The 12,928-nt window shown below is 53.1% G+C and overlaps 1 protein-coding gene across 2 annotated transcripts in view; it reads right to left on the bottom strand.

Annotated features, from left to right (window-relative positions):
- Positions 1 to 12,928, bottom strand: part of LOC147114370 (calcium/calmodulin-dependent protein kinase type II subunit alpha) — a 344,895-nt gene that overhangs the window by 88,827 nt on the left and 243,140 nt on the right. For both annotated transcript variants that reach the window (XM_085996026.1, XM_085996028.1), the window contains exons 5-6: positions 5,420 to 5,485; positions 1,911 to 1,983 (exon numbers count right to left, since the gene is read on the bottom strand). In XM_085996026.1, the coding sequence (XP_085852152.1) occupies positions 1,911 to 1,983; positions 5,420 to 5,485 (139 nt within the window). The remainder of the gene's footprint in view (positions 1 to 1,910; positions 1,984 to 5,419; positions 5,486 to 12,928) is intronic.

Below are 12,928 nucleotides of genomic sequence, written 5' to 3'. Positions count from 1 at the left end.
TAACGGGCGGGGAGTGTGACGTGAAGTGTTTAACAGGTGGGGAGAGTGACGGGGAGTGTGTAATGGGCGGGGAGTGTGATGGGGAGTGTGACGTGAAGTGTGTAACAGGGAGTGTGACGGGGAGTGTGTAACGGGCGGGGTTGTGACGGGGAGTGTGTAACGGGCGGGGGGTGTGATGGGGAGTGTTTAAGGGGTGGGGGTGTGACGGGTGTGTGACAGGGGGCGTGACAGGGAGTGTTTAAGGGGTGGGGGTGTGACGGGTGTGTGACAGGGGGCGTGACAGGGAGTGTTTAAGGGGCGGGGTGTGACGGGTGGTGTGACATGGGGTGTGACAGGGAATGTTTAAGGGGTGGGGGTGTGACGGGGGGTGTGACGGGTTGTGACAGGGAATGTTTGAGGGGTGGGGGGATGTGACGGGGTGTGTGACGGGGATTGTGACAGGGAGTGTGCGGCGGGTGTGTGAAAGGGGGTGTGACAGGGAGTGTGACGGGGTGTGACAGGGAGTGTGACAGGGAGTGTGACGGGGTGTGACAGGGAGTGTGACGGGGTGTGTGATGGGGAGTGTGACGGGGTGTGACGGGGTGTGTGATGGGGAGTGTGACAGGGGGTGCGACAGGGAGTGTGACGGGGGGTGTGACAGGGAGTGTGACAGGGTGTGTGATGGGGAGTGTGACGGGGGTGTGACAGGGAGTGTGACGGGGTGTGTGATGGGGAGTGTGACGGGGTGTGACGGGGTGTGTGATGGGGAGTGTGACAGGGGGTGCGACAGGGAGTGTGACGGGGGGTGTGACAGGGAGTGTGACGGGGTGTGTGATGGGGAGTGTGACGGGGGTGTGACAGGGAGTGTGACGGGGCGTGACAGGGAGTGTGACGGGGCGTGTGATGGGGGCGTGACGGGGTGTGTGATGGGGAGTGTGACGGGGGTGTGACAGGGAGTGTGACGGGGGGTGTGACAGGGAGTGTGATGGGGGGTGTGACAGGGAGTGTGACGGGGGGTGTGACAGGGAGTGTGACGGGGTGTGTGATGGGGAGTGTGACGGGGGTGTGACAGGGAGTGTGACGGGGTGTGTGATGGGGAGTGTGACGGGGGGTGTGACAGGGAGTGTGACGGGGCGTGTGATGGGGGCGTGACGGGGCGTGTGTAACGGGCAGCCAAACTACTGCCACCCCTGGCGATGTTGAATTTCCCCCCTATAATCTTTCACCTGTGGGACCAGGTTTCAAATTCAGCCGATCCTGACGGATGAAACTCCTCACTGCCTTGTCTAGTTGGGGTCCCACATGAAATTAATTTGAGCATTCTCAGTCTGCTTCCCAGAGCTGATACGGCATGGTTAGAGGTTGTGCAAAGTTCTCTCTGCTTTGCCCAATCATTGTAACCAAGAAATGACTACTGTTGTTTTGAGAGGATGTTGTAATGTAGGAAACAGGCAAGCCAATTCGCGCACAGCAAGCTCCCACAAACAGCAATGTGATAATGACCGGATAATCTGTTTTAGTGATGTTGGTTGAGGGATAAATATTGGCGCCAGGACACTGGGGAGAACTCCCCCCTGCTCTTCTTCGAAATAGTGCCATGGGATCTTTTCCGGGCAGACAGTTTAAAGTTGCGAACTGTCCCAGTCTCTCCACATAACGGAAGTCTCTCATCTCTGGTACCATTATTGGTAAGTCTCCTCTGCACCAATGTTGCCTCTAATTTTGTTTTGGTGCGCGGTCCCTTTTCCGTTGGCTGCAGCTGGTGGGAGGCCTGCGTGGGATCTCCCGATTGGTTCACGGCCGCGCACCTTAGGGGGTGAACTTGCTCTGCACCCTCTCCGAGACCCTGGATGTACCGATCCGTTTGAACTAGCTGGGAGAGGCGAGTATAGGCGCTCCTGTTTGATGAGGAAAGTCTTGCTGTGACTCACCTTGAGATCTCGGTGTACGATTCCCATCTGATGACAATGTAGAACGGCCTCCAGGATCTGTTGGATGCAGTGACTGTAAAAATAAAAAAAAATCCGGGTGGAGTTTCACATCAGACCTCGGAAATAACATTACAAACGTTATCTGGACTGGCCCCGAATCGGCCTCAGGTTATCATAGAATGATACCGCACAGAAGGAGGCCATTCGGCCCATCGTGCCTGTGCCGGCTCTTTGAACGAGCTCTCCAATTAGTCCCACTCCCCCTGCTCTTTCCCCACAGGTCTGCAAATTTCTTCCCTTCAAATATTTATCCAGTTCCCTTTTGAAAGTTACTATTGAATCTGCTTCCACCGCCCTTTCAGGCAGCGCGTTCCAGATCACAATAACATGAAAAAGTTTTTCCTCCTGTCACCTCTGGTTCTTTTGCCAATCACCTGAAATCTGTGTCCTCTGGTTACCGACCCTCCTGTCACTGGAAACAGCCTCTCCTTATTTACCCCTCATGATTTTAAACACCTCTAGTAAATCTCCCCTTAACCTTCTCTGCTCCAAGGAGAACAACCCCAGCTTCTCCAGTCTCTCCGCCTCACCGAAGTCCCTCATTCCCTGGTGGCATTCTACAGGAAACTCTCGATTTACCGGAAATCTCTGTTAACCGGCAAAATTCAGGAGTAGGTTCAGGTAAGTTTTACTTCATATTAGTGGCCGTTCCTGGATCTGTGGCTGTGTAACCGGGGTTCCTGCACCTGTTGCTATGCAACAGGGACGCCTGGATCTTGTGGCCGGGGTTCCTGCACCTGTTGCTAAGCAACAGGGACGCCTGGATCTGTGGCCGGGTTTCCTGCACCTGTTGCTAAGCAACAGGGACACCTGAATCTGTGGCCGGGTTTCCTGCACATGTTGCTATGCAACAGGGAAGCACATATACCAGAAACGCTGTTTACGGAGGTCACGGTCCATCATCAAAGACCCTACCCACCCCAGCCACAGTCTGTTCGCCCTCCTGCCATCTGGGAGACGCTACAGATGCATTCGCACCCGTACGACCAGATTTAGGAACAGCTTCTTTCCCAGGGCTGTCATCCGACTGAACTCCACAAATAAACTCTAAAGCCTGCACATCTGCCAATGCACTTTATTATGGTTATGTTTATGTTAATGTATTACAAGCCAAATGAATGTTGAATGTTTAAATGTCTTAATCTAAATGTACACTCTCGGGAGCCGCAAGCCTACATTTCGTTGTACTGCACTTGTGCACTAATAATGACAATAAAAGTTGATTTGATTTGGATTTGTTGCTGTGTACGGGGCTCTCGTACCTTTTAACTATACCTCTCTGTAATCCGGACTTTTTGATAAACCGGCACCACGCCGGTGCCGGATAAGAAAGAGTTTCCTGTAGTAAATCTCCTCCGCACCCTCTCCAAGGCCTTGACATCCTTCCTAAAGTGTGCTGCCCAGAATTGAACACAATACTCCAGCCGAGGACTAACTAGTGTTTCATAACTGGGCATCATCCCTTCCAGGCAAGTACTGAACTGTAGATTAATGACTCTTGCCTTGATATTAGATTTTGTACTTGCAGCATGCAGGAGTAATGAGGTTTGGGTTACGGGCAGACATATTACTGCGGGGGCGGCGGCGGCGGGGGGGGGGGAAGAGGGGGTGGTTGAGAATAATAAATCTATACCAGCACTGCAGGCCGTATAAACATGTATCAAACTCACTTCAAATTGGCACACCTGGCAGCATACTTTGTGCACTGCTTAAAATATTTATCAACAATTAAATAGCCCTGAAATAAAACTGCTGTGTGCATCTAGCAAATGTAACCGAAGGAAAGATTCCCTCTGTGCGCTGGGTTTAATGAAATCCCGAAACATTCTTCAGAAACACTTTACTACAACAAGCGCGACAACTTGGCTCCCACAGGATTAATTGGGTGGATGTAAAAGAGCCCAACGTTCCTCCCGCAATCAGAAAACAGAATTCAGACATAGAAACATAGAAGGTAGGAGCAGGAGTAGGCCATTCGGCCCCTCGAGCCTGCTCCATCATTCAATGCGATCATGGCTGATCATCCAATTTCAGTACCCTGTCCCTGCTGGGGACACTTTCATCCTGCTGAGATTTCGAAGTCCTACACTTGGTCACGTTAATGGGGGCTGTCCTGGCACTCGACCTCGCCCTCCAACATCAAGCAAGGAAGCCATGCTGAACCTTTATAAATTACTGGTTGGGCTTCAGCTGGGGTATTGGGTCCAATTCTGGGCACCGCACTTTAGGAAGGAGGTCAAGCCCTTGGGGAGAGGGTGCAGAGGAGATTTACTGGAATGGTCGCAGGGATGAGGGACTTCAGTTACGTGGATAGGCTGGAGAAGCTGGGGTTGTTCTCCTTAGAGCAGAGAAGGTTAGAAACATAGGGGGAGAAATTCGGCATGTTCGCGCCTCCCATTAGCACCTGGGTGGGGGGTGGCGCTAATGGGGCGCGAATGGGTTTGCGAGATTCACCCGGGATTCGGCGCTGGCGTTTAGCACCTAGGCCTTTAGCGGCTGCCCGATCCCAGATTGTGACGTCAGTGACATTGGAACGCCCTGTTAATGGGCCAGATGCAAAATTGACTGTCGCCCCCCCCCCGCCTTAGTGCCGGGCCTGAACAGCGGGAGGGAGAGGAGGCACGATGATGTCGGACGGCTGCTGTAGAGGCAGTATTTAAAGTGATCAACGTCCGGTTTGATTTTAGTCGTCACTCAATGCTGCCTTCTCAGTTTCACATTGCGAAACAGCTGCTTTCAGTGAGTTACACGTTTGTTACTTTCAGGAGTGTTCTGCCTGCTAAAAATTTGTCACTTTCATTCTGCTGAGATTTGGAAGTCCTACACTTGGTCATGTTAATGGGGGCTGTGCTGGCTCTCGACCTCGCCCTCCAGCATCCACATCTGAGGCAGCGGAGGTAGAGACTAGCATTGGAAAATATGGCCAGAGGGAGGAGGGCCAACAGGGCTCTCAACAGGAGGTCTTACCCTCCCAGGGTATTCCGGGAGCACTTCTCCTACATAAATTTCACTGAGGACCAGTGTGTTAGAAGGCTCCACTTCAGCAAGGACGTGATCACAGAGCTCTGCCACTACCTGCAGCCAGACCTCGAGCCTCAGATCAGGACCACCACGGCTCTCTCAGTGGCAGTCAAGGTCACCGTCGCCCTCGATTTCTACACCAGCAGATCCTTCCAGTCTGCAGCAGGAGATGTATCTAACATCTCGCAGTTCGCCATCGATCGCTGCACCCGGGTGGTCAGGTCACAGAGGCTCTCTACAGAAGGAGAAGGGACTACATATCCTTCCCCATCACCAGAGAGAAGCAGGGCGAGCATGCATGTGGCTTTGCCAGGATAGCGGGCCCGAGACAGATTTCCAGGGGTGAGCTGCGTCAGAGAAAGCGCGAGGAAATGAAAAGTAAATAGTCAGGAGTAGACACTAGACGGCCTCCAAACTGTGGCACCTACCTAGCATCAGCCTCACTGTAGTATTCACGAGCCACGATGTCTTCAAACAGCTCCCCGCCAGTTATTCTGTGAAGATAGGTGAAGGTGGATTCATTAACCTTATGGGCAGATCACAACTCATAAAATATTACAAAATTACACAGTATTTCCAGCACAGAAACAGGCCATTCTGCTCCACTCGAGCCTCCTCCCACCCTCTTCATCTCACCCCATCAGCATATCCTTCTATTCCTTTCTCCCTCATGTGTTTATCCAGCTTCCCCTTAAATGCGTCTATACTATTCGGCTCAACCACTCCCTGTGGTAGCGAGTTCCACATTCTCACCACGAAGGGTCATCGACCTGAAACTTTGGCCCTGAAATTAGGATCGGGAGCTTGCCGCGCGTGCAAGCCCCCGATGTGCACTTACCCGGCGCGCTGACATTTCAATCCTGGCCCGCTTGAGGTCCTGCCGCGCTGTGCGTGCGTGACCCAGCGGCGTACTTAGTGCGATGAGCCGGCTGGGATCATGTGAGCACTGGGCAACCAATGGGAGGTTGCAAAAGTTCATTCATGAGTTTGATAGTGAGAGCTGTCAAACTCATGAAAACTCCGGGCGCCCAAAACACTACTTAAACTCGAAAGAAAATTTAAAAAAACATTGCACTACTTAAATGAACCATAAATAACTGTAAAAAACTATTTTAAACAATAATTTTAAAATTTGAATAAAATTATTATATAAAAAATCAGGGCTAAAACTAAACTTACCTTACTGTAAATTCTTTAAAAATAATAAACCTGTGGAAATTTTTTTAATAAATTGTATTAATAGACCACTTACCTGTAAAACTAAGTACTTACGTGTGGTTTGTCAATGCGTAAAAACCAGAGGCCTTTGCACACGCGCAAATCTCTAAAAATAAAGGAAATCCAAGTCGCACGCGCTGCCCGATACCGCGCACGCGTTCAGCCTCTTAACCCCTTGGGTCAGAGGAGAGGAAATGCCGGTTTTCCCCGCATGCTCTGTGCATGCTGAAAACCGGCAATTCCTCCGGGCCCACGCATGAGTACCCCGTCCGTACTCATGCGTTGGGAGAGGAATTACTGGGCCATTAACTCTGTTTCTCTCTCCACAGATGCTGCCTGACCTGCTGAGTATCTCCAGCGTTTTCTGTTTTTATTCTCACCACTCTCTGGGCAAAGAAGTTTCTCCTGAATTCCCGATTGGATTTATACTTGCGCTCCCCCCAGGAACAACAAAAACAGCTTGCATTTATCTAGTGCCTTTAACATAGTAAATCATCCCAAAGTGCTTTTCCCCTCCAAATATCGGCTGTTCCTTCATCGTCGCTGGGTCAAAATCCTGGAACTCCCTCCCTAACAGCACTGTGGGAGCACCTTCACCACACGGACTGCAGCGGTTCAAGAAGGTGGCTCACCACCACCTTCTCAAGGGGCAACTAGGGATGGGCAATAAATGCCGGCCTTGCCACTGACGCCCACATCCCAAGAATGAAAAATAAGGTAAAAAAGGAAACAGAAAGCTAATGGAATGTTGGTCAGGTCCTATCTGCAGTATCACATTCAGTTTTGTGAAGGATATTTTGCCTTGGAAGGAGAACAGCACCGATTCAACAACAACGCCTTGCATTTATATAGCACCTTTAATGTAGTAAAACGTCCCAGGGCGCTGCACAGAAGCGATTATTAAACAAAATTTGACACCGAGCCACATAAGGAGATATTAGGGCAGGTGACTCAAAGCTTGGCCAAAGAGGTCGGTTTTAAGGAGCGTCTTAAAGGAGGAGAGAGAGGCGGAGAGGTTTAGGGAGGGAATTACAGAGCTTAGGGCCCAGGCAGCTGAAGGCACGGCCACCAATGGTGGGTTGAAGGAAATCGTGGATGCTCAAGAGGCTAGAATTGGAGGAGCGCAGAGATCTCGGGGGGGTTGTAGGGCTGGAGGAGGTTACAGAGATAGGGAGGGGCCGAGGCCATGGAGGGATTTGAAAACGAGGATGAGAATTTTAAAATCGAGGCGTTGCTGGACCGGGAGCCAATGTAGGTCAGCGAGCACAGGGGGTGATGGGTGAATGGGACTGGGTGTGAGTTAGGACACGGGGCAGTGAGCACAGGGGGTGATGGGTGAACGGGACTGGGTGTGAGTTAGGACACGGGGCAGTGAGCACAGGGGGTGATGGGTGAACGGGACTGGGTGTGAGTTAGGACACGGGGCAGTGAGCACAGGGGGTGAAGGGTGAACGGGACTGGGTGTGAGTTAGGACACGGGGCAGTGAGCACAGGGGGTAATGGGTGAACGGGACTCGGTGTGAGTTAGGAACGGGGCAGTGAGCACAGGGGGTGATGGGTGAACGGGACTGGGTGTGAGTTAGGACACGGGGCAGTGAGCACAGGGGGTGATGGGTGAACGGGACTGGGTGTGAGTTAGGACACGGGGCAGTGAGCACAGGGGGTGATGGGTGAACGGGACTCGGTGTGAGTTAGGACACGGGGCAGTGAGCACAGGGGGTGATGGGTGAACGGGACTGGGTGTGAGTTAGGACACGGGGCAGTGAGCACAGGGGGTGATGGGTGAACGGGACTTGGTGCGAGTTAGGACACGGGGCAGTGAGCACAGGGGGTGATGGGTGAACGGGACTGGGTGTGAGTTAGGACACGGGGCAGTGAGCACAGGGGGTGATGGGTGAACGGGACTTGGTGCGAGTTAGGACACGGGGCAGTGAGCACAGGGGGTGATGGGTGAACGGGACTGGGTGTGAGTTAGGACACGGGGCAGTGAGCACAGGGGGTGATGGGTGAACGGGACTGGGTGTGAGTTAGGACACGGGGCAGTGAGCACAGGGGGTGATGGGTGAACGGGACTTGGTGCGAGTTAGGACACGGGGCAGTGAGCACAGGGGGTGATGGGTGAACGGGACTAGGTGTGAGTTAGGACACGGGGCAGTGAGCACAGGGGGTGATGGGTGAACAGGACTGGGTGTGAGTTAGGACACGGGGCAGTGAGCACAGGGGGTGATGGGTGAACGGGACTGGGTGTGAGTTAGGACCCGGGGCAGTGAGCACAGGGGGTGATGGGTGAACGGGACTGGGTGCGAGTTAGGACACGGGGCAGTGAGCACAGGGGGTGATGGGTGAACAGGACTGGGTGTGAGTTAGGACACGGGGCAGTGAGCACAGGGGGTGATGGGTGAACGGGACTGGGTGTGAGTTAGGACACGGGGCAGTGAGCACAGGGGGTGATGGGTGAACGGGACTGGGTGTGAGTTAGGACACGGGGCAGTGAGCACAGGGGGTGATGGGTGAACGGGACTGGGTGTGAGTTAGGACACGGGGCAGTGAGCACAGGGGGTGATGGGCGAACGGGACTGGGTGCGAGTTAGGACACGGGGCAGTGAGCACAGGGGGTGATGGGTGAACGGGACTGGGTGTGAGTTAGGACACGGGGCAGTGAGCACAGGAGGTGATGGGTGAACGGGACTGGGTGTGAGTTAGGACACGGGGCAGTGAGCACAGGGGGTGATGGGTGAACGGGACTGGGTGTGAGTTAGGACACGGGGCAGTGAGCACAGGGGGTGATGGGTGAACGGGACTGGGTGTGAGTTAGGACACGGGGCAGTGAGCACAGGGGGTGATGGGCGAACGGGACTGGGTGCGAGTTAGGACACGGGGCAGTGAGCACAGCGGGTGATGGGTGAACGGGACTTGGTGCGAGCTAGGACACGGGGCAGTGAGCACAGGGGGTGATGGGTGAACGGGACTGGGTGTGAGTTAGGACACGGGGCAGTGAGCACAGGGGGTGATGGGTGAACGGGACTGGGTGTGAGTTAGGACACGGGGCAGTGAGCACAGGGGGTGATGGGTGAACGGGACTGGGTGTGAGTTAGGACACGGGGCAGTGAGCACAGGGGGTGATGGGTGAACGGGACTGGGTGTGAGTTAGGACACGGGGCAGTGAGCACAGGGGGTGATGGGCGAACGGAACTGGGTGTGAGTTAGGACCCGGGGCAGTGAGCACAGGGGGTGATGGGTGAACGGGACTGGGTGCGAGTTATATAATTTACCAGGGCATAAAGGGTTAAATTATGAGCTTAGACTCTGACAACACAGTGTACGCTGGGGCTCGGCTTATATTCCCTTGAGTTTAGATTGAGGGATGATCTAATTGATTTGTTTAAAATAATAAAGGGTTGCGGTAGAGTAGAGAGAGAGAAACTATCTCCTCTGGTGGGGGGAGTCCAGAACAAGGGGACGTAATCTTAAAATTAGAGCCAGGCCGTTCAGGGTTGATGTCAGGAAGCACTTCTTCACACAAAGCGGAGTGGAAATCTGGAACTCTCTTCCCCAAAAAGCTGATGTGGCGGGGGGTCAATTGAAAATGTCAAAACTGAGATTGATAGATTTTTTTTGGTTAAGGGTATCAATGGTTACGGAACCAAGGCGGGTAAATGGAGTTAAGATACAGATCAGCCGTGATCTCATTGAATGGCGGGACAGGCTAGAGGGGCTGAATGGCCTCCTCCTGTTCCTGTGTAACAGGCTCGAGGGGCTGAATGGCCTCCTCCTGTTCCTGTGTAACAGGCTCGAGGGGCTGAACGGTCTCCTCCTGTTCCTGTGTAACAGGCCCGAGGGGCCGAATGACCTCCTCCTGTTCCTGTGTAACAGGCTCGAGGGGCTGAATGGCCTCCTCCTGTTCCTGTGCAATAGGCTCGAGGGGCTGAATGGCCTCCTGTTCCTGTGTAACAGGCTCAAGGGGGCTGAATGGCCTCCTCCTGTTCCTGTGTAACAGGCTCGAGGGGCTGAATGGCCTCCTCCTGTTCGCACGTCGCTAAATTTTATTACACGTGATTAATTCCCAGGATCCATCTATGATGTCGGGAGATCACCTGACTTATGTATAAGCCAAAATAAAAATGCCCCGTCTACCACGCTCGCCATCCCCACCACCCCCCCACCCCGCTCACCCCCCCCACCCACCAGCCCCGTGTGCTGGGCCTCACTGCTAGGCACTTTCCGCGAGACCCTCTTCCATAAATGTGCGCCAGGACCGATGCGGAGATGGGAGTGAGAATCAGGTGCTCAGCGGGCGGTCGACCTCCAATGGATCCCGAGTAACGAGCTGCTCCAACCTGTTACTCAAACTGTGAAAAGGATCCTGGATCTGAAGTGCGTGTCTTCCCATTGCTCGCCTGGCAGTGGTTCAGGCAGTGTGAGGCAGTGTCCCAGGCAGTGTGAGGCAGTGCTGTCGGCACCATTTACAAGGAGGCGTCTTGCGCCTCTCCCTGCTCGGTGCTGAATTAGCTGAGGTGGCCATTGTGTGGGCTAATTGTCCAAGCACTTATTATTTTATTATTTATTCTCGGGATGCGGGCGTTGCTGGCAGGGCAGGCATTCATTGCCCATCCTCTAGTTGCCCTCGAGCAGGTGGTGGTGAGCCGCGTTCTAGAAATTTACGGCACAGGAGGCCATTCGGCCCATCATGTCCGTGCCGGCCGACAAAGAGCTCTCCAGCCTAATCCCACTTCCCAGCTCTTGGTCCGTAGCCCTGTAGGTTTCGGCACTTCAAGCGCATATCCAAGTACTTTTTAAATGTGATGAGGGTCTCTGCCTCTCCCACCCTTTCAGGCAGTGAGTTCCAGACCCCCACCACCCTCTGGGTGAAAACATTTCTCCTCAAATCCCCTCTAAACCTCCTACCAATTACTTTAAATCTATGCCCCCTGGTTATTGACCTCTGCTAAGGGAAATAGGTCCTTCCTATCCGCTCTATCTGGGCCCCTCATAATTTTATATACCTCAATTAAATCTCCCCTCAGCCTCCTCCAAAAAAAAACATCCCCAGCCTCTCCAATCTTTCCTCATCGCTAAAATTTTCCAGTCCTGGCAACATCCTCGTAAATCTCCTCTGCACCCCCCTCTAGTGTAATCTGTTTGATACAACTGAGTGCCTTGCTGGGCTACTTCAGAGGTGAGTTAAGAGTCAACCTATGGGTGTGGGACTGGAGTCACGTATAGGTCCAAACTGGGTAAGGACGGCGGGTTTCCACCTCTAAAAGGGACATTAGTGACCATAAGAACATAAGAATTAGGAGCAGGAGTCGGCCATTGGGCCCCTCAAGCCTGCTACTCCATTCAATAAGATCATGGCTGATCTTCGACCTCAACTCCACTTTCCTGCCCGATCCCCATATCCCTCGATTCCCCAAGAGTCCAAAAATCTATCGATCTCTGTCTTGAATATTTTCAACGACTGAGCCTCCGCAGCCCTCTGGGGCAGAGAATTCCAAAGATTCACCGCCCTCTGAGTGAAGAAATTCATCTCAGTTCTAAATGGCCGACCCCTTATCCTGAGACTGTGACCCCTGGTTCTAGACTCTTCAGCCAGGGGGGAAACAGCCTCTCAGCATCTACCCTGTCAATCCCCCTCAGAATCTTGTATGTTTCAGTGAGATCACCTCTCATTCTTCTAAACTCCAGAGAGTATCGGCCCATTCTGCACAATCTCTCCTCATAGGACAGCCCTCTCATCCCAGGAATCAATCTCGTGAACCTTCGCTGCACCGCCTCCAAGGCAAGGACTTCCTTCCTTCACGGCCGAGACCACCCAGGGATGGTCACCTCTGGTTGGACACATTCCGGGAGGTTTCATCACATGACCTGCTGCCTCCCGCCAGACCCTCCCTCCCCCCGCCCACATCCACACGCTCCCGCCATTCGTCGCCCGACGCGTGCGTCCTCACGGTGCCCCGCCCTCCCACGCCTGAATGGGGGTACAGTAGCATAGTGGTCATGTTACTGGACTAGTAATCCGAAAGGCCTGGACTAATGATCCAGAGACTTGAGTTCAAATCCCACCACGGCAGCTGGGGAGTTTAAATTCAGTTAATTAAATAAATCTGGAATATTGTCATTAAAACCCATCTGGTTCACAAATGTCCTTTAGTGGAAGGAAATCTGCTGTCCTTACCCGGTCTGGCCTATACGTGACTCCAGACCCACAGCAATGGGGCGGATGCCCTCTGAAATAGCCCAGCAAGACACGTGGTTGTATTCAAGGAGGTGGCTCACCACCACCTTCACAACACCAATTAGGGATGGGCAATAAATGCCGGCCTTGTCAGTGATGCCCGTGAATAAAAATAAAAAAATCCCTCCACATAGGACAACACTCTCAGCCCAGGAATCAGGCTGGTGAACCTTCACGGCACTGCCTCTAAGGCAAGTATATCCTTCCTTAGGCAAAGAGACACTACTGTGCACAGTTGGGGTTTTGAATGACAATCTGACAGCTTTTACGGTTAACATAAGAACATAAGACGTAGGAGCAGGAGTCGGCCATTCGGCCCCTCGAGCCTGCTCCGCCATTCAATAAGATCATGGCTGATCTGATCTTGGCCTCAACTCCACTTCCCTGCCCGCTCCCCATAACCCTCGACTCCCTTATCGTTCAAAAATCTGTCTATCTCCACCTTAAATATATTCAGTGACCCAGCCTCCACAGCTCTCTGGGG

This window comes from Somniosus microcephalus, chromosome 8 (genome assembly GCF_052327205.1).
Source record: "Somniosus microcephalus isolate GS21.2 chromosome 8, FLI_Smic_1.0, whole genome shotgun sequence".
Taxonomy (NCBI): domain Eukaryota; kingdom Metazoa; phylum Chordata; class Chondrichthyes; order Squaliformes; family Somniosidae; genus Somniosus; species Somniosus microcephalus.
This window is presented reverse-complemented; position numbering and strand designations above follow the sequence as displayed.